General features: G+C 38.8%; 1 protein-coding gene across 9 annotated transcripts in view; it reads right to left on the reverse strand.

Moving 5' to 3' along the window:
• Positions 1 to 21,151, reverse strand: part of LCLAT1 (lysocardiolipin acyltransferase 1) — a 253,581-nt gene that overhangs the window by 39,589 nt on the left and 192,841 nt on the right. The window contains exon 7 of one of the 9 annotated variants that reach the window (XM_027113470.1): positions 15,457 to 20,314. The exons of the other annotated variants lie outside the window; for them this stretch is intronic. Coding sequence (XP_026969271.1) covers positions 20,193 to 20,314 — 122 coding nt within the window. The 3' untranslated portion in view covers positions 15,457 to 20,192. Of the gene's footprint in view, positions 1 to 15,456; positions 20,315 to 21,151 lie in introns of those variants that run through there. 9 annotated transcript variants of the gene reach the window in all.

The following is a 21,151-nucleotide window of genomic DNA, read 5'->3' on the forward strand; positions in this document are numbered from 1 at the left end:
AAATTAAATCAGTCTGTACTTGGGGAGCTATCTTAATCAGAAAGAGATTTAATAAAAAGCCTTAGCATAGATGAATCCTCTAATTATTACAGGCTAATATTTGTCCACAAAGAAGAATTTGTTTCAGAATTAGAGACCAGGGGAAGCCAGAGACACCAATTCAGTAATGGAATGCCTAATTAAATGATAATGGAATCCTAATTATAATATATTGCTTTCCCCTGCACATGATTTATTTACCACAACTGCTTTTCTCTTGGTTCATTAAGGAAAACAGTAAAATGCAATTACTGAAAATACAAAGGGAAAGAAAAAATAGGTAAATTAAAACTTTTTTTTTCAACATGGAGAGATTCAGATGTAACACAAAGTTTAATGATTGGGGGGAAAAAGTCCTGCTGCAGAAGATATGACTGTGTTCAATTAGTACATCTAGAAACTGGATGTCTGTCCTACATCCTTTAAGTCAGTCATTGTCCTTATGTGCTTACAATTCAGTTAAGACATACATCCATCAAATCAAAGGTACTGATGAAAAGTCTAGTAAGTGCTCAGTAAATCATGGCTATGATGACGATTGCAGATCCTGTGCTAGCTACAGCTACTATGGAAGACTCAAAGACGTGGAAATATAAGATATAATCATGTGAAAAGTTAAGTAATAACAAAGGAAATTAATAAAAGTTAATACAAAATTTTAAAGAGAAGTAAAGTGAGTGTCATGGAAAATGAGTACTATGAGTTCAGAGAAGGACAAGATCACTGTGGGCTGAAATGCCTAAACAGTTCTGAAAGCAAGAAGAATATTCTGGTTTAACATATGCATGAACCAATTCCTTGAAATTTAGAAGAAACGGCATTTTACATTCTAAAAGAATCAAGTAGTTACAGAACAACAAACATCAGATGCCTCAAAAAAGAAAAGACTAATGCAATAGAGAATAGAGTTCAAAGCCATTCTCATGGATATATGGGAACTTAATGTACAACAAAGATGACATCACAAATCAATGAGGGAATGACAGGTTGCTTAATACATAGTGCTGGAGAAAAATAAAACTGTGTCCTCAACAACAACACATTTAAAGGAGGACTTGAGCGCTTTCCTGGTGCCGCAGTGGTTAAGAATCCGCCTGCCAATGCAGGGGACACGGGTTCGAGCCCTGGTCCAGGAAGATCCCGCATGCCGCGGAGCAACTAAGCCTGTGCGCCACAACTACTGAGCCTGCACTCTAGAGCCCATGTGCCACAACTACTGAAGCCCGTGTGCCTAGAGCCCATGCTCTGCAACAAGAGGAGCCACCGCAATGAGAAGCCCGTGCACCACAACAAAGGGTAGCCCCCGCTCATCGCAACTACAGAAAAGCCCGCGTGCAGCAACGAAGACCCAACACAGCCAAAAATAAACAAATAAATAAATAAATAAAGGAGGGCTTGAGATGACAAAAATTTAAATGTAAGAGGTAGTTATATATTTAACATAAGAAAATGGAGACTATTTTTCTGATCAAGTGGCAAGAAAGGTTTTATTAAAAATAAACTTCAAGAGCATAAATTATATGGCAAAAAATTTTTCATGAGTTTGATTACATTAAGTGTTTCTGTTCAATGAATATGTAATTGAATAAGGACATATTTGCAATATTTAAAACTGAACAAGGGATTAATATCTATAACACAAAAAGAACTAGTACAAATCAATAAGTCACTATAGGAATCTCAATAGGAAAACAGAAGATATAAACATAGAAAAGGAAATGCAGAAACCTAATTGGCACATGAAAATCCTCTGTAATCAGACATGCAAACAAAACACCAGTAAGGTACTACTGTACACATATCTGACTGGCAGAAAGTAGAAAGCTGGATAATACCAAATGCTGGTAGGAGTGAGAGGGTACAGGTACCCTCAAGCACTGCCAGAGTGAGTTTAGAGGGGAGTAACCATTTTGGAGAGCAATGTGGATCTAGTCAAATTAAGGCTACCTAATCCTCTGCCTCAGCAATTCATACTCTCGGACATGTATCACATGGCTACAAAGGAGAGCATAACAGCAGTGCTTTTGTGATGGTGAGAGTTAGAGGCTACCTTGGATGTCTGTCTTTGGGAGCCTCAATAACTGAGATGTGGAAGGGACACACCATGAAGAAGACAGTAGTCAGAAGCCAAGGATTAGATACACGTTTAACAGCATGATGACAAACTGAAATTATAATGGCGGAATCACAATTCAGGCATACAAGAATGGAATCAGGCAGCCACTAGGATCTGGTCTCAGACATGCCTCTGCACCACTGAGAACTTGAACTTTCTTTGAACTGTACAAGACCCAAGGATACCACCAATCACATTCAGAACACCTGCCAGCTGCACCACTGTGGTCTCAAGGTCTCTCCCTGTAACTATGCAACCATTCTGGATCCCAACCAATCTTTACTTAACAAGCATCCTTACTTCTTGCCAGCTCCAATTATAATTCTCGATAAACAATTCATGTAACTGTAACCTTGTGGTTTTTGCCTTTATAAACCTCCCCCATTTTGTAGTCTGGCAGAACACAATTCAAGTGCTTCTTGAATCTGTAGCTCCTGGGCTGCAGTCCTAATAAACCTCACATAAACACCTTCTTATTTCAATCAAGTCCCCTTTTCTAAAATTTTGGTTAACAAACATGAATGTATTTTAAAAGCAAAATGCTAAGTGAAAAAGCAAGAAACAATGAGATATTAAACAGTCTAATTTGTGTAAACTTAAAAATGCAGGAATACAAAACACACCAAAAATTTTATAGGAACAATAGAAGCAAAAGGATACACATTCCATGTATCAGAATACCTATGGAAGGAGGAAGGAATAGGAGTAGGGTACAGGAAAAAAGTGGAATAAATAAAAAACAATAAAGACAAAAGAGAAGCTTTGCTCAAGACCAACAACAATGTCCTATAAACTAAGGAGTATGATTAACTCAATTCTCTGAACCCCAGGTCTGCAGTAAGTAATAAGTGCTTTTAAGTAATTAATGGACAGTAGAAAACACAAATCAGGCCCCCCCCAATTAAAGAATCTAAATTAGCTATCCTATCTACTCAAATAATCGCAAATTTAGAAGGGAAGAGCTAACAGCATTTTTGAAGCAGGATTTAAAGCTCAATCCCCACTGCCATGGAACACTGTAATTTTAATACACATCATGGGATGGCGGAGGGGAGGGGATGGTTTATCTTGGCCAGTAAACCTTATTCTAAACTGGAGTACTACAAATTCTGAGATGCGATTACTTAGATCTCTGGTTTTTATGTGCAACGTTTTCGTTTTGGGTTGTGAGTCAACTGAAACCTGTCAAAATATTTTAAAATTTAGGACTGTGACTGCTCAGCTCAGCTCCCCTTTAATTCTCACATATGAATCTAAAACAGATCTTTACTTGAGCTATCTTCATCTGCAAAGGATTTATATGAGGATCTATTCTCTTTTTCTAAAATTTTACTTTGAATAATTTTAGGTTTATAAAAAATGTTGCAAAGTACTAAAATGACTTCCAGTAAACTTCACCCACCCTCCCCAAGTGTTAGTATCTTATACAACTATAGTACAATAAATAAAACCAGATTAACATTGATACTTTACTATTAGCTAATCTGTTCATCAAATTTTACCCAAACTTTTCCAATTTTTCCACTGTTGTCCTTTTTCTGGTTCAGGATCCAATCCAGGAACCAATGTTGACAATTATTTTCTGGAAGGTCTCTCAATTTGGTTTGTCTCATGTTTCCTCATGATTTAATCCACGTTATGCATTTTGGCATGAATACTTCAGAAGTGATGATGCTCCCTTCTCAGTGAAGCTTATCAACATCCACTATCTTTTTAATACAAACTGATGCAACGTGGATGGGCAACATTCACTTCCAATGTACACATCACCGTGGGTTGTTATCACTAGATGATAACATCTCATAACATTCAAAGGTTATGTTTTATTTTCTCCCAGTCATCTGAACTCTGGGATCTGATGATAACGTATATATTGTCTCCCTTCTCTAAATTCCACAGCTCTTTCTGTGAACTTCTCTTATAGCACTTACCATTTTTCTAGTTTAAACTGTTTTTGTCAAAATCATATTTCTCGCATTAGATTATATACTCAAGGGCAGGCTGCATGTCTTTCTCTCTTTGTATTCTCCACATTGCTTTGGATCTACTATTCATACAGGTACCTGTTAGAAAAATGATTCCTCTGTATTATGAAACCTAAGAAAATAAAAGAAAGACACTAAATGCAAACAGTAGGCTATGTACTTCCTCATACCTTATTTGATACTCACAATAGCCCCGTGAAGTGGGTATTGAGACCCAGGTTAAGTAATTTGTACACGGTTACAAAGCCAGTAAGGGACAAGGTGATGGTTTTAACCTAGGTCAATCTGATTCTAAAGCCCTGGGGTTAGGGTCAAGAATTTAATATAGGGAGGCAGTTCAGGATTTCTCATTTTCAGTTTGGTAAACTGAAGATCAGAGAGATTAAATAATTTTTCAAAGAGGCTTAGAGTTTGGCTGAATACAAGGACGAAGCTTAGAGTTTGGCAGAATAAAAGGGCTAAATTTAGAAGCTAGGCTTCCTGCCTCCTAGCTTCAGTTAGCTCTTTCCATTTCATAAAAGGACTGGAGCGCAGGCCCCCAAATTGTACTTTGGTATTCTCAATAAGCATATTTTTAAAAGTTAAGATCTAGAAAAATATAATTGGTCTTTACATTACCTTTTTAAACGTCTCTCAAAAAGTTGTTTGGCAGCAAAAGCCTTTTAGACAACTTAAATATCTTAATTTTATTACACTGCAAATATAACTGAAATTCTTTCCATTTCTGAAACACATTACAAACAAAACATCAATTAATCAACATTTACCCAGAGCGGAAGAAACACACTGTTCTAATTGAGAACGTGGCCAATGGAAAAGGACTGGGCTATGGTATGTTTTCTTGCCTGTGTTTCTGAAATGGAAAAGTTTTCCATTACTCTTCTAGGTATGATTATGAATACCTAATTCTATTCGAAAGAATTAGGGGCTCCTATGTGAACTTTAAAATGGTTCCCTTCATTGACCTGTAATAAAGTGAGAAATGGTATGGTCTATCACATTCCTAGGGTAAACTAGGTTATCTTTTTAATGTTTTTATTTATTTTATTTTTGGCTGCATTGGGTCTTTGCTGCTGCGCGTGGGCTTTCTCTAGTTGTGGTGAGCGGGCACTACTCTTCGTCGCGGTGAGCAGGCTTCTCATTGCAGTGGCTTCTCTTGTTGCGGAGCACAGGCTCTAGGCACGCGGGCTTCCGTAGTTGTAGCACACAAGCTCAGTAGTTGTGGCTCACGGCTCTAGAGCGCAGGCTCAGTAGTTGTGGCTCATGGGCTTAGCTGCTCCACGGCATGTGGAATCTTCCAGGACCAGGGCTCGAACCCGTGTCTCCTGTATTGGCAGGCAGATTTTTAACCACTGCGCCACCAGGGAAGCCCCTAGGTTATCTTTTATTCCAGTGAATGTACATTGTTATGAGTAAATTTGCTACTTAATATGAATAAGCCTCGTTTTAGTAAAGTATCTCTTACATCCAGCCTAGCAGAGAAAACTGAAGGTTTATAAGTGAGTAGGATGACCATATAAATGAATATTCTCTTGTGGTTCATTCATCTCTGTCTGTAGTTTGATCTCTATGGTGCTGCTACTATCCAGCATTCTCATGAAAATCCATCAGTGACTCTTGGGGCAATATTTCCTTTTCTCTCTAAAGAAATAGAAATACTCTATACCTGGCTCAGCTGGAGTCACAGTATGACTTGGGTCTCTCTGACTTGACTGTCTTCAAATCTCTCTGTAGATTTGGCCTCCACCTTTCTTAACCATAGTTTATATACAAAAATATTGCCCACACCGAGGAAGTTCGGAAAGGCAACTCGATAGCAAAATTCTAAGGCTGACTTAGTATATTTCTCTCATGTACTGCTGTGGATGCAGCTTATTAGAGATCACGTAACTCTGTGTGTGTATGTTGTATCCTGCCTCTGGGTGTGTGTGTGTGTGTGTGTGTGTGTGGGAGAGGGAGAGGGAGAGGGAGAGGGAGAGGGAGAGGGAGAGACGGGGTGGTCCCTGAAAAATCATTCTTGATCTTACTAGTGTCTAGAATGGCTTAAAAGTAGTCATAGAATCAGCTCTAGACCCCTATGAATACCTACATAAGCATTAATACTTGAGACTTCCAAAAACTGACCTTAGGAATTCATCACTGAATTATATGGAAGCAGAAAGCTTTTAATCTTGTAGTTCTTACAATTTTTTTTTTAACTCACCAACTCAGTCAGAAATTTTACTAGATTGTACAGGTTCCTCAAGAGTAATGTCTGAGTATTAACAATGTCTTTGTATGTCATATAGCACTTAGTTCGATGCTGTCTCATTATAGACATTCAATAAATATCTGCTGAGTGAGTGATAATTAACTATCATAACTGGCTTAATAAAAATGTCTTAGCCTTGTTAATAATCATTTTCATTCAAGTATCAATACGAGATTTTAAATAATATCTTAAAACGGTGACTTTAAACTTACGTGGCTTTAAACTTATGACTTATATATCCCAGTCACCTGAGACAATTAGTGATGATGGTATCAAGACTGGACAGAAAATTGGGTGCTTGCTTTTCTCACTGGATCTGAATTATAAGCCCAGTTGTACCTGATCCTCAGTCATGTAGCTGAGAAAAGAGTTGCACGAGCTACTTATCCAAGAAACACAAAGTGGAATGCCACTTGCTAAACTATTTTAAAAAGTCACTAAGGCAGGTCTATTTATAGCCCATAAGCAGCCAATAGCCCTGGGGTGATGACTTGAGCTATCTTTTATCTTTTTTTTTTTGAATTTTATTTTATTTAGAGTTACCTTTTATCTTATGAAGCTTGAGAACAGAGTAATTTCAGGACTGTCTGGGAATTATGTTCATTTCAATAAAAACTTCAAATGATTTCGAAACTCTTGATCAAAGTAACCCCCCATCCTCCATGCCTAAAGATGAGTAACATAAATCTCTGCATGGTGGCCATAGTGGAAGTTGAAGGTACATGACTGAGAGAGAACTATAATTTCACTGGGTCATTGTTAATGGGAAGAGACTCTTATGGGTATGCTTGGGCTCAGAAGTACTTAACTCTATTCAGTGGGCCTAGTACAAGATAAATTTGGGGCATTCATCAAAAGGAAGAGATGAACTATTCTTCTAGTTTCTACATTAAATCCTTGTGGGCCATCTCCCAGAATACTTCTGGCTTGATGAATATATAAAAATGGTGGCAGTGATGAACAGAAATGGAGAAGCTGAGAAGAAAGTAAGTAGTTTGGTATTAGAAATATTATATTTGGGGTGATAGAGACACTTCTAGATAAAGTGTCTCTACCTACTGGAGATCCAGGTAGGTCAGACCTCAGGAGACAGGTTAGTCAGAAGCATAAATTTGAGAATCATAAGCAAACAGATGATAGTGGTAGTCACAGCATGGAGGTATATTCTAAGGGAGAGACTATAATGAGAAAAGAGCTGACAGCAGAGGACAGAACGTTGGGGAATGGTCTTTCCATTGGAGATCAGAAAAGGAAAGGAAGTCTGCAAGGGAGACCTAAAGGAGAAAATAGTTATGAGGAAAATCAGCAAGATGTAAAGGTACTGGCACATGTGTGTACGGAAGAGTCCAAGATACCCACAAGGGTCTAGGCCCTACAGCACTGTCATCTGCATTTGTGTAGTGCAGTCATTCTGATTACTGGTTTGGGGCACTGACTGCGAGGGGGGCCTTAGTTTTTGTCAGTGCAGCAGCAGCCTCTTGGTTATCTCTTGATTAACATTCCCTTGTGGGAAATCAGTCAGAACTCAAGATTTTGAGGAGTAAAAATGTGAACTTGGTATTTAAATTGGCACTTTCAAAACATAAAAGATAATTGAGAAGACTTCATATGGCAAAAGGTTTTGCTCATCCATTTTTCTACCTGGCACTATCTAGATTCATTCTGACTGTTCACCAAAACTGCTATTGAATCTTTCTTTAAAGGTGGAGATTCAGAGCCATAGGGGGAAAAAAGGGATGTATATTTCACTCCAAGAAGTGGGATTTATGTCACTGATGAGGAAAGTAGCTTTCAGAATTATTTAAAAATTAATTTTGCTAGGCTGAAATTGCCTTAAATATCTTAGATGTTTAAACACTTTTTTAAACATGAAAGCAATTCCTAAAAATAGCAATACACAGAGAAATCTGGAGAAATAAATATACTAAAATGTGACATGCAAATTGATCTGCTTTAGAATAAATCTGCATATAGTGTCCTGCAGTGGTACATTTTACAAAGAGAATTAAAGCCATGAAATTAACATTTTAATGAAGCAGACAGACTATTGACTTCAAGACTACTCACTGATTGCAGCTTCCAGGTGGCCTAATGAGATGAAAATGAAGTTTATACCTTCAGCTAGTCTAGGCTAGGGCTGTTTGGAGATGGACTGAATTTAAATTAGAAAATACTGCTGTGTGCAAACATGTTTAAGCTAGCAAGTCGTCTTTGCAAACCCTGGCACCACAAATGCTTAATTTAAAATACTTATGGCCTCCCCCACCCTCGCCCCTCACACACACGCTCTAGTCTAATTTTTTCTAAGCACTGTCCTAAAAGCAGTGGGAAGTGACTGTACTTTGGAAAACATTAAAACAGCTTTATCAGAATGATTCCTCTTAATCCTCTTACAGGGCCATGAAATATAAGAATGAAAGGGGTGCATGGACACCAAGTGGGCCTTCCCACCTCTGGGTGAAACTTTCAAGCACAGGGACACCTTGGGGCAGCCTTTTTCATTGTAGGTAGCTCTAATTTGTAGAAATGCTCTCATTATGTGAGGAAATTTGAGACTGAAATTGATTCCCTGGGGACTCCTACTTCTCAGTTTTAGTTCTGTCTCCTAAAAACAAACAGTATGATACTATTGAGTCAGGAGATAGATAGGCCCCCCAGGGTGAACAGCTGGAGTTCATTCCCTGTGGACCAATACTCCAAGATGAAAATAGCTGGACAATTGAGAGAGGAGGCTGGGCCCTGCCCAGATAAGAGACCATATATTTCTCATTCTCAAAGTCAAGGAGACCTTGCCAACTAGAAAGCTCCATGGAGGTCAAAAGGGGAGTGATGTCAAGGCTACCCATAGGCCTCTTCGCTGTAATCCATCTTGGCTGAGAGATGCATGGACATACATGGGAGGATCCTGAGATATACCAAATACAGACTCAGAACCAGGTAAATCAAAATGACTGGCCAAAGGAAACCCGGAAGAAATGCCCCATATAAGTGACTGAAACTACCACGAGGGCACTACTCTCTCTCAGAGTCTGCCCGTGTGCCTTTCCCCACATACTGTGCTCTTTTTCCTCCTAATAAACACTTTACATGTTTCACTACTTTCCATCTTTGTGGGAATTCTTTTCTGCAAAGCCGAAGGGCCAGAGCCTTGTCACTGGCCACTGGGCCCTGGTGGTCTAGCGGCTAGGATTCAGTGCTCACACTGCCCCGGCCTGACTTCAGTCTCTGGCTGGGAACTGAAACCCTGCTTCAAGCCGCTGCTGGCCAAGGCCACCTGAGATCACTATTAGCTTTTGTGAGTAACAATTCTTTGAATATTTAGAGCAGGGGTTGGCCAATTCTACCTCTGTTTGTGCAGCCTGTGAGCTAAGAATGTTTTTTTCATTTTTAAATGGTTGGGGAAAAAATCGAAAGAACGTATTTTATGACACATGAAAGTCATCAAATTCAAATTTCAGTGTCCATAAATAAAGTTTTAGTGGAACACAGACCCTTATTCACTTGCACCACAACAGCAGAGATAAGCAGTTGCAAAAGAAACTATGGCCTGCACAGCCTACAATGTTTACTATCTGGCCCTCTCCAGAAAAGTTTGCCTAATCTTCTCTTAGTCTTCTCTAAGCTAAGAAGTCACAGTTCTAAAGAACAGAGGAAAGATTTCCAGACTACTGAATGCATTTCTGTCTGTCCTTGTCCCTTGCGGGTTGCTGAGGCCTGGGAAGGAGAATCTGAATTGTCGCAGGGTTGTAGCCTGGAAACGACACACACCTCTTCAGCTCTATCTAGGCCAGAGCTGGTCCTATGGTCCTGACTAGCTGGAAGGGAGCTTGGACACATATGGAGTGAGAGGAGAACCATACTGATGAGCAGTAGTAATGATCGTGGCTTCTAGTCAATATAAAAAGCAATCACCTGCCCAGTTCCTCCCTAACCTGTAATGCCACTCCCCAAAGATAATCATTTCTAACATTTTAAGCTGTTTATTCTCATGTTTACCTCCATATAGCTATGTAAAATGCCTATGCTGATATTTCCTAAGTTTTTTAATATTTTTCCTGTTATCAACTTCCAACTATGAAAAATGAGGATTTTTGTAGCATTTCTCCCCATTCCTCCCTTCCTCCATGGCCCTAATACAGTTATATCACAATATTGATAAGGTCAATAGTGTTTACTTTAAAAAACAAGGCAGATATTCACAATGTAGTTGTATAGTAACTATTACATTTTTTTTCCTGTGCTACTAATCATTTTCCCTGGAGTTAATAACAGCCTTATTTTTCCCTTTGCTTAATTTTCTAGAGACCTGCCATTAGTTCATCCCCAAACTTAGCCAGAAGTACAAATCTCCTTCCCGTACATTCACACACACCAGGCAGTCTATCAGTTTCATCCTCTTGGAGACGTTCTTCGTGGAACCCTCCATGCTTCTGCTTTGATCAGGACTGTAGTCTTCAAGGTCTGCTGTGCAGCTACCATCCTGGATCTTCCTTCACCATCATCCTGGGGATTCCCTTCCTAGGCTGTTTTCCTTGTTTCCTGAATCTTCTATCTTTATCTTTTTTGGTTTACTTCTTTATTTTGTTAGAATTCATCCTCCCTTAACACCCTAAGAAAGGTGCATGCGAGGTAAACTTTGAGATATTAAATTTTTGACAACACCTATTCTGTCCTCACACTTGATGGAGAATTCAGCTATATTCAGAATTCTTAGTTGGAAACCATTTTCCTCCAAAAGATTAAAGGACTTTCTCTATTTTTTCTACCAGTGTTGCTTTGGGCAATTGTGATGCCACTCTAATTTTTGATCTTTTGAATGTTATTTCCCCTCTTTCGAAGCTTTTAGGATCTTCGTTTTGTTGCTGGTATTCTGAAATTTAATAATGATTATGATTTGTGGTAGGTGTTTTCCTTTCATTATCTTGCGCACTCACTTGGCTCTCTCAATCTAGACATTCATCTTTCTAGAAAAATCTGGGATCATTTCTTGAATAATTTCTTTGATGATTTACTCCCTGTACCAAAGACTACAACTTTCAGGAAATAGTTTTTTGAGTGTTTACTCTGTGTCAGATACTATTTCTTACGTATTTTGTTTCTTATATAATTTGCATTATATGTTAGTGCTAAGCTTCTTATATATATTTTATTTCACTGAAGCAGCACAGTGTGTTAGGTAAAGCTTTATGACCCTCATTTACTAAAATGTTAAATAAATCAGCAAGGTCACACAGCTAGGAAGACATGGAATTATGATTCTAGCTCAATTCCTTCCTCATTGAAATGTTCTAAGTTATTATGTTTTACTGTCTCGGAAAGAAAGTTGTAGTCTCCATTTCTAGAGATCTCATCTTTCTCTAAATTTAAATGTGATCAATCTAAAACAAGGGATGGGAAACAAGGGCTGAGTTAATGTGATTGAAAGAGCACCATTCAAGGATCAATGTGCCCACAAAGCCTCCCACGTAGATGGCCACGGTGCTTAAGCTTTCCGCCATTAGAATCACTCCTGTATTTCAGATCATCAAAACAAAAGCTCTCCGTTACTGAATGTGCATAATACATAGAAAGGAAGAAAAAGAAAGGCATTCGGGAGAAACAACTGATTAGACTAACAGGTTGTGAAAAGCTCTTAAATGAGACACAGAATGATTTTGGACAAGTCCAGAGTTTAGAACAATCCCCTAATGCCTGTGTGTCCAGGTAGAAGCCTAAGATGGTGGAAGATGAGCAGGATCTCAGTCCAGGATGAGGAGCACAGAAGGGAAGAGGTGAGCCTCTAACAGAAGCCTCACCTCTTTAGCCATTTTCCTAAAGGCTGGCTTCATGAATTAAAGAGAGCCTTGAGAAGGTATCTCTTGGGGTTCAAATACTGGACCTGGTTTTCTAGTGCAGAAGGAATGAACTATACACTCTTCTGAGGGGCATTTTCCAAGCTGCTGGTAAGATCCAGTACGATCCACGGTAGCAGAAAGTGTCTGTCGTTTTAAAAGCTCAGTAATCTACTCTGCTGTACTGTTAACATAGCTGCAAGGATAATCTCTCGTACACACTTATCAGCCCATTATTTCCTGGTAAAAACCCTATGGGTTTTCTATTTGTCTACTTGATTAAATCTAACTACTGCAGCCTAGCACTGGAAAGCCTTTTGAGAAGGAAGCTGGGTGGATCCCAACCTAACGAGCTGCCCCATCCGCCCCATCACTATATTCGCCCTAATAGCCCACTGTTGGAGTTGGCCCCAAGTCTGTCTTGTTCCCAAATTTATGCTATTCCTTTCTTCTGCATTTTTGAATTTTTTATTTATATGATACACCAACTGAATTATACTATTTATAAAGAACTTACATGCAATGTTTATTTCACTTTGTTGGTATGTCTCTGGCACTGCACTGAAGAAAAAAAGCAAACAGAAACCTTGCCAAATAACTTAAATGCTTCCATTAAAATGTATTATTTTCTGCATGTGCTAACCTTGGAATATGAAGCTTGCAGCACTGACCATGATAAATGGGTTTGTGCTAAACTAGTCATATTCATGTGAATACTGAAAAGTATTTGTTGGTGGGAAGTTAACTGGCCCACATGGGATTAAACCCACAATCTTGGTCTTATTGGTCTTTAACCAAAAGAAATAATATACTGAAGTAAAGTTAGTGTTCTGCTTTGGTTGTTTTACCACTTCAATAATTATCTTCACTCACAGAGGAACTTTAGTGTTGAAAAATCGCCCAGAAATACTACAACAGTTCTTGGCATGTAGTAAAAATATTTGAAAAGTGATAGCATACCATATTCAAACTTAGAATCCCAAAATTCAGGCTCTCTTCTGGAAAACTATGCAGGCCTATTATTTGAAAACACTAGTATAAATATCACCTTGATATAAATAAACCTTCCTAACATATTATTTTTAAATGTACCTTATTAAGGTCAGCAAATGCTGAGAGTAGCTGAGTCTTGATGGACGGGTAAGAACGGCATTGCAAACAAGGGCAAATGTTCCAGCTGAGCATGAGCACAATGTGTTCAGGAGGCACTGAGAATTCAAGTTTAGCAGAATGAAGATAAGGGGGAGGTACCAGTGTAGCGCAAGTTAGAGCTGGCACAGAACTGTACTCAATACAACAGTGATTGGAATGAATGATGAAAACTTAAGAGAAGAAAACTTCTGGGTCTACTCTAAGAATCCGGAAGAGAGTGGGCCTAAGAAAAAGACAAGGAATAGGAAACCAGACAAGAAGGAAGAAGGTCAGGAGAGCTTGCTGTACACCAGTAATAATATATTACAGGAAAGTACCTAAAAGAAAATAGATAGAAGATGGGAGGAATTCAGTACTAAGAAATGGGTGGGGCTTCCCTGGTGGTGCAGTGGTTGAGAGTCTGCCTGCCGATGCAGGGGACACGGGTTCGTGCCCCGGTTCGGGAAGATGCCGCAGAGCGGCTGGGCCCGTGAGCCATGGCCGCTGAGCCTGCGCGTCCGGAGCCTGTGCTCCGCAATGGGAGAGGCCACAACAGTGAGAGGCCCACGTACCGCAAAAAAAAAAAAAAAGTTCCAAAAAGACTTTCATGTTTTCACCTTAAAGGATGCAACATAAATAGTCTACTTCTTAATTCAATGCTAAACTCAAAGCTCAGGTGCTGCAATCTGTACCTGAACGGCTAATTAGTAATAATTATGATGTGTTTATGGAACACATAAGTGTGGCCCAAGTACTGAGCTAAATTCTTTACAGAGATTATGTCATTTGTTGCTGACAATAATCCTAAAAGGCAGATATCCTCATTTTACAAATGTGATGAGGATAGTTTAGCAGGTTGATCATCACACTCTAGTTTGGAAAAGTAACATTTTTTTCTTCTATAGTTGTAATACACACAATTTTAGTTATACAAACTGTTTTTACAATGCCCTAACCTGTGAAAGTAGCACCCTTTTATCTGCTGATTGACAAATGCAAAGCAAACTGCATATCAGCTACCCAAATTTAGCTCTAAGTTAAAGGACTGAAAAGAAGAGAACATTTTAGAACATTAAACTTGTATCATCACAGCATGCTTTGATGTTACAAATCATACAGTGTATTTCATTAGTGATATCTGGAAAAGTAATGGCTGGCACGTTAATTAGCCTTAGTTAGGCACATCCTTGCTGGTTTATAGGTACTTACCGTTCTTTCTTGTTTTAGTATGATATTTGGCAACCTTGAACTTGTTTTATTTGTGTAAAAATACACTGACCTGGCCCTTTTGCATGCTCAAGTATCTGAGTTTTCTATGTATTTTTAACATTCCCATGTTACTACCTGCTGCTAGATAATTAGTTCCCAAAACTCTGAGTTTCAAGCAGTGAAACATAAGATGATCTGTTTTAATGTCAAATTTCCATTCCAAATTTGTAATTTGCCTATTATTTTCCCTCTGCTGTGTAGGAGCCATGCCTCATCACTCCCAGAATATATATTAGATCCACCATCACACTGAATGGCTAATAAATAGATTTATTGCTTCTTGGTAGGGCAAATCAAATCTTATTCTTTCTAAGGCATTCTTCACTTCTTTTTAGAAGTCAAGTGATTTCCTTGCCACCTATAAAACTGTTTCAGCTAACAGATACCTAAGCAACTACCTTTTTTCCTATCTAAAAAGCAATCTCTCAAAAGCCCTAGTTAGAGTATTTTAAGATCAGTGGTAGAAGCTTAAAGTGAATAGCCGACAAAAACTATTTTAAGTGATGTTTTAAGCCACATCTTCTTCACCCACAAATATTCTAGAATTACTAGGAGTTTGGATGAAGGCCCTTACTAAGCAGAAGGATCCAGAATTCTTATAGACAAATCAGGTTCCAAGAATCTTCTCTGGATACTCTAGGAATAGAATGACTATATGAGTGAAATCAAATACACCAGAAGGGCAGAGCTGAAGGCGGATGTCCTTGAACTCTCACCATGAGGAAACATAATTATCATCCCTGTTTCAAAACAAACAATTCAATAAAATAAAATGGAAAAGGCCATACAGAAGGCAGAAGAACTTAGACTGAATCACCTCTTGGATGCTGGGATTTATTCCAAGGGATCCTTCTCAAATGCTGGACAAACAGCCAGAAAGCATCCTTGCCTGTTGCTAAACATTCGTCAAAGACAAAAAGCTTGTACAATCAATAGCAGACCCAAAGGGAACTACAAAACCAGTGGGTGGAAGTTCATCCCTTTATAGTAGGATACACTGATATGCTTTGAATAACAAAAATAAAATAGCTTTTATTTACAGTTTATCTATCTACGGGTATACAAATCTGTGGTTTGTTTTGTTGCTTTCATTTCTACAGTGTAATACATAAACTTAATTCACTCTAATAATACTAGTGCTAAAAGAACAGACATCCAATTTCAATAGTTTTATAATTTGGGAATTAGGTGAACAGGAGAAAAATATAATCTTATTCAGCTGTATGTCTTAATTTAAATCTTTAGTAGCTGGCAATACACTATCCCCTTTCTCTACTTTTTTCTCCTCAACATGGCACCCCTCACAGTGATTCTCCAGGCTTAGGATAAATACAGATTCCAGTACCACCCCTTCCACAATTCATCCAATTAAAAATAAATAAAAGCAAGGTCAGCATCCAGCTCTGTTGCAAAGAACGTGATATCCTAGAAGACCTCTTGGTACTGTGTTGCATACACCAACTATAAACCCCAGAGAGATGACAACATTTTGTTCTCAATAAAACTAAATGTGGAATTTGAAGACATAATGTTTTTTTAAGTGTTCTGAAGTTCACTGTCATGAAAGGGCTATGGCAGTAGGAAGTTCCAAGTGAACCTAACTGAGATTTAATATCTGATGAACTGGAAAGCAGGCCAATTTGCTAAACAGCCAATTTGCAGAATTTACAAAATGTACTGTTTATCAAAATCTTGTTTAACTATCAAGTTTGTAGCAATTCAGACTGGAAAGGAAAACATTTTAACAACTTTTGAAGACTTCTAAAGTTTTGATTGGCTTTCATTGGATGTTTTATTAATTTGCTACAGCTGGACAAAATTGAGGGGGAAGGGGCAGAGACTGAAAGGTAAGGGGAAAGTCTGAAGCCTCAGAATCCCGGAGCTCTGGCTCCCAACAGCTGTACCAGCAACTCCATATGACTTTGCATCCGCTTTCCTGCCCCCTCCCCACCTCTATGTGCATAAATGGTAGGGCAGAGTAAAGAGACCCTCTTAGGAGGATGTCTGGGGCCCAGACACAGGAGCAGAAACTGGTAAAAAGGAGGGCAGAAGAGGAGGGCAAGGTGCTTTTCCCCAAGGACTGAGTCCCAGGGAAAGAGAAGATTCTGATTAAAAGTTCAAGGAACTCCTTCCTAGAGGGACTTCTGTCAGGATGAGAGAATACAGGGCTGCCTGGCCCTTGGGGAGCTGGCAACTTGGGGAGACATGCGGCCATGCCCAAGGCAGTAACACAGTGTCTCATGCCCATGGACTGCAGGGAGAACTTCTACCAGAAGGTCAGAGCCCATGAGACAGCAAGACTTGGAAATTCTTGGTGGACACTTGGACAGAGACGATGAGGTTCAGCAGCCATGCAGGAGGGGCTCCAAGATGGGACTTTTTGATATTAACCCAAACTCATCTGCATCTTTAGGCCAGGAAGACTTGGGGACGTTTGGAATTATCTTTTAAACATTGTTCTTGAATTAAAATCAAGTGAAGCAACTTGATTTAATTCAAATCAAGAGTCAAACTATTTGTCTAAAGGGAGAACTGTTCCAAAAAAAAAAACTTTGCTGTAAACAGCTGAGTTCTTCATACTATAGATATTGTTAGGAAAGGGAGGAGATTATAAACTTCAAGTTTTAACTCATACCATTTAGTTTCCATTTTCTCTTATATTATTTGTCATCCTACTCTCTGTAAAATTAAATTAGATAAGAAGCCTGTTTTTATACATATAAACACCTTATATTCTTACAAGAGGACATTTCAGGCTTCAGAACGTCAAAAGATAATGCCTCAGAGTCTGTATCTTTGAATCTTAGAATTTTAAATTCAGTACAGCCAGTTTCTATTTAAAGTTTCCCTAATGGGTTTTCTATTTCTGAGAAATTTTATAATAACAAATACAGTTACTAAAAATAATCTCTTTGAAATGACAGTAACCGCATGAGAAAGATGTTGCATTCTGTAGTCAACGTTATTTTTTTTTTAAAGCACTACCATGTTTAAATAACCACAAATTGCCAAGAAGTTTTATAAACAAAAAGAACTGAAGATTCTTGAAATCTCAGAAAATCATCAGCTTCCTAGAATTGAGGGAGATCTCAGAAGTCTTCTAGTTCTATCTAGTTTATCCTGGCCCCCAATTCTCCCTAAACTACCCTCAAGGCAGGGAATGTTTCTAGAAGAAGGAAATGTCCATCAGGGTCAAGTGTTGGTGATGGGGCAAAAAGGGACAAGATCTGGGTTTTACGACACGGGAAACAGTTCCAGTTCAGTGGGACACGGGGGTGGGAGACTGACTACAGAGCTCATGAAGCCATTAGGGGTGAGGCCGTAGTGACAGTGTCCCCAGCTCTTCTAAGAAGCTTATATCTGAAGGGAAGAAAGAGGTAGAGGGAAAGTTGGACTAGGGGCAGGGATTGAAAAGTGTTGTGCAATTGTGCAGTTTTTTCCTTTTTCTTTTTAAAGACTGAAGACATCTGAATGACATTAAATGCTGAAGACAGGAACCATTAGTAAGTTCAAGTTTAAAGCTATGGTAAAGAAAGGGGACAGAGTTTAAATTGAAGTTTCCTGAGGGGGCAGAAGGCTATGGGATACATTGTGGAGATGGAAAAAAATGAAATGAAATTTTAGACAGGAGGATGAGCTCTTTCATTACAACAGGAAGCAATGAGTATAGATTCAGCTAATCTGTAGGTCTGAGGGAAGAAAGAGAAGGGAGTTCTGGTTTGATGGTGTCTGATTTCTTTGCCAAAGAAATGGGGGCAGGAGGATGGGCGCTGGAGTGTTGAAGATGGGCAGGGGAGGCTTAAAATTGCTACTGCAGAGAACAGGAAAACTGGCCAGGAAAATACAGAAAAACAGCCAGCACTGAGGGTTCTTTGGAGATCGCAACTATACTGGGTTGGAGAGTGTCCATCTCCACCGCCGCCCACCACCCCACAAATCCATGTCCACTGGAACCTCAGAATGCAATCTTATTTGGAAATAGGGTCTTTGCAAATGTAATTAGTTAAACTGTGATAAGGCTGTACTGAATTAGGCCGGGAGCTAAATCCAAAATGAGTGGATCCTTGTAAGAAGAAGACAGACCCAGGAAAGAAGGCCACGTGAAGACAGAGGCAGAGATTGGAGTTATGTTGCCACAAGCCAAGGAATGCCAAGGATTGTTGGCAACCACTAGAAGCCAGAAGAGTCAAGAAAGGATTCTTCCCTAGAGACTTCAGAGGGAGCGTGCCTGCTGACACATTGATTTCAGGCTTCTAACTTCCAGACCGTAAGAGAATAAGTTTCTATTGTTTTAAGCCAACCCAGTTTGTGGTAATTTGTTACAGCAGCCCTAGAAAACTAATACAGCAACAAAGAATTTATTTTGGCAGTAATCTGAATGCTTTGGGGGATTTTCTCCAGTGGAGCTCAAAGCCAGTGCAGGTAGAGCAAAGGCAGTCAGCTGGCGAGACCCAGGACTGCACCTCTACCAGGAGTGGGCACTAGGCTCAGGTGCTGAGGATACCGGCAAGAATATGGTTTAAAGGATGGGCCACAGAGTATAACTGGGACTGGAGAAAAGAGTGCAGGCAGGTGAATGATTATGAATAGGGAAAAATAATAAAGGCATTTAGGGAAGAGACATCTTCACGAGAGTAAAGAACAGCTACAGGGGGAATAACTTACCAACAGTTGTAATATGAGACTGTCATCAGAGAATGAGATGTTTAAATTTAATATTTAACAGGTAGAGCAAATCCAGAAGACAAAATTCAAAGTATGAAGCAGCATGGATAAGGGGAGATCAAGAAACTGAGCTCAATGTGTCATCATATACATGAAATTACCTACGAGGATGGCTGGACCAGGGATGGAGTGGAAGGCTAAGCCAGGTGCTAAGTCTCCTCTCTACACTGAAATGAAGGCTGAGGCAGAGAATGGAGAGATGGATTGACTGATATGTGCGAGGAGTAAAAGTTGCTGTATTTAGACACAAAAGGCTCAAAAAAGAATCAAAAACAATTTTTTTGAACTCCAAGGTGCATTAAGTCAGAGGTGAATTAAGAACATCATAAGGTAGTAAGAGGTGACAAGGAATTGCTTTCACTTGAGAGGGCAACAGGAATGTAGCCACCCCACAGATGACTGAGGTAATTTCTCTTATTTAGCTCATATTTCTCTTACAGAGATTGTAACTTGGCTGTTACAAAGTCACTCTTATATCTAACACTTTACCTTTATTTATGTCATTTAAGGAAGCCTAGAGTTTTTAAAATACAGTGATGTTGGTTCCTTATCAGGACAGCGATTGGTTCTTCCTTTCCCATGGGCATCAAGAAACGTTGTTCGAAAGAAAGATCACTGATACTTCATGATGTGCTTCAGAAGCAAAGGACCTCAATGAAGACACAAGACCTTAATATCAGGCTCTAGAATAGCTTTCCCAGTTCTTATGGATTCTAATCATTACAGAGGTCTAGGAACCTTAAAGCAGAAAAAAGTCAGACTAATTGTCATCACTGAAAGATTTTTTCTTTCCTTAGGCTGCATCATCAACTATGACCAATTTTAGACAATAATTAACCAGACAATTACAAGGAGAAATCCAGAGAACCTTCTAGAATACTGTCAGAGTGTAGCCATATGCCATCAATCTCTACACTATGAAAGCAGTGATCTTCTTTAACCTTCTTTGAGACTGTGGCATCTGCACCTACAAAACATGATATCCATTCAGGATTCATTAAAGTCACCAAGAAGCCCTCTTAAAAATAAGCCATTCTAGATATGAATCAGCTAACCAGTATAATTAACAACTGAAACAACAAAGCTGTTTTTGGTTATATGTATTGAGGGCTTGGAAAAAAGGGGAGCAAGAGCAGAGTAGGCAACAGGCTAACAGTGTAGAAAAGTGAGGTTCATGTATGCAACTGCAACACAAACTGGGGCATCTTTTTTTAAACTGAAGTAGAGTTGATTTACAGTGTTACATTAGTTTCAGGTGTACAATATAGTGATTTGATATCTTTATAGACTTATTCCATTTAAAATTATTATAAAATTTTGGCTATATTCCCTGTGTTGTACAATATATTCTTATATCTTATTTATTTTACACCTAAGTTACACCTCTTTAATCACCTTCGCCATCTTTCCCTACCCCTACCACTAGTTACCCACAGATAACCACTAGTTTGTTCCCTGCATCTATGAGTCTGTTTGTATTATATTCATTCGTTTTATTTTTTAGATTCCACATATAAGTGAAAACATACAGTATCTGTCTATCTTTGTCTGACTTATTTCACTGAGCATAATATCCTCCAGACCCACCCATGTTGTTGTAAATGGCAAAATTTCTTTCTTTTTAAATCGAAGTATAGTTGATTTACAATGTTGTGTTAATTACTGCTGTACAGCAAAGTGATTCAGTTATACATATATATGCATTCTTTATATATTCTTTTCCATTATGGTTTATCATAGGATATTGAATATAGTTTCCTGTGCTGTACAGTAGGACCTTGTTGTTTATCCATTCCATATATTG

This window comes from Aethalodelphis obliquidens, unplaced genomic scaffold, assembly GCF_003676395.1.
Source record: "Aethalodelphis obliquidens isolate GAN/ISIS:26980383/991018 unplaced genomic scaffold, ASM367639v1 scaffold12, whole genome shotgun sequence".
NCBI classification, from domain to species: Eukaryota; Metazoa; Chordata; class Mammalia; order Artiodactyla; family Delphinidae; genus Aethalodelphis; species Aethalodelphis obliquidens.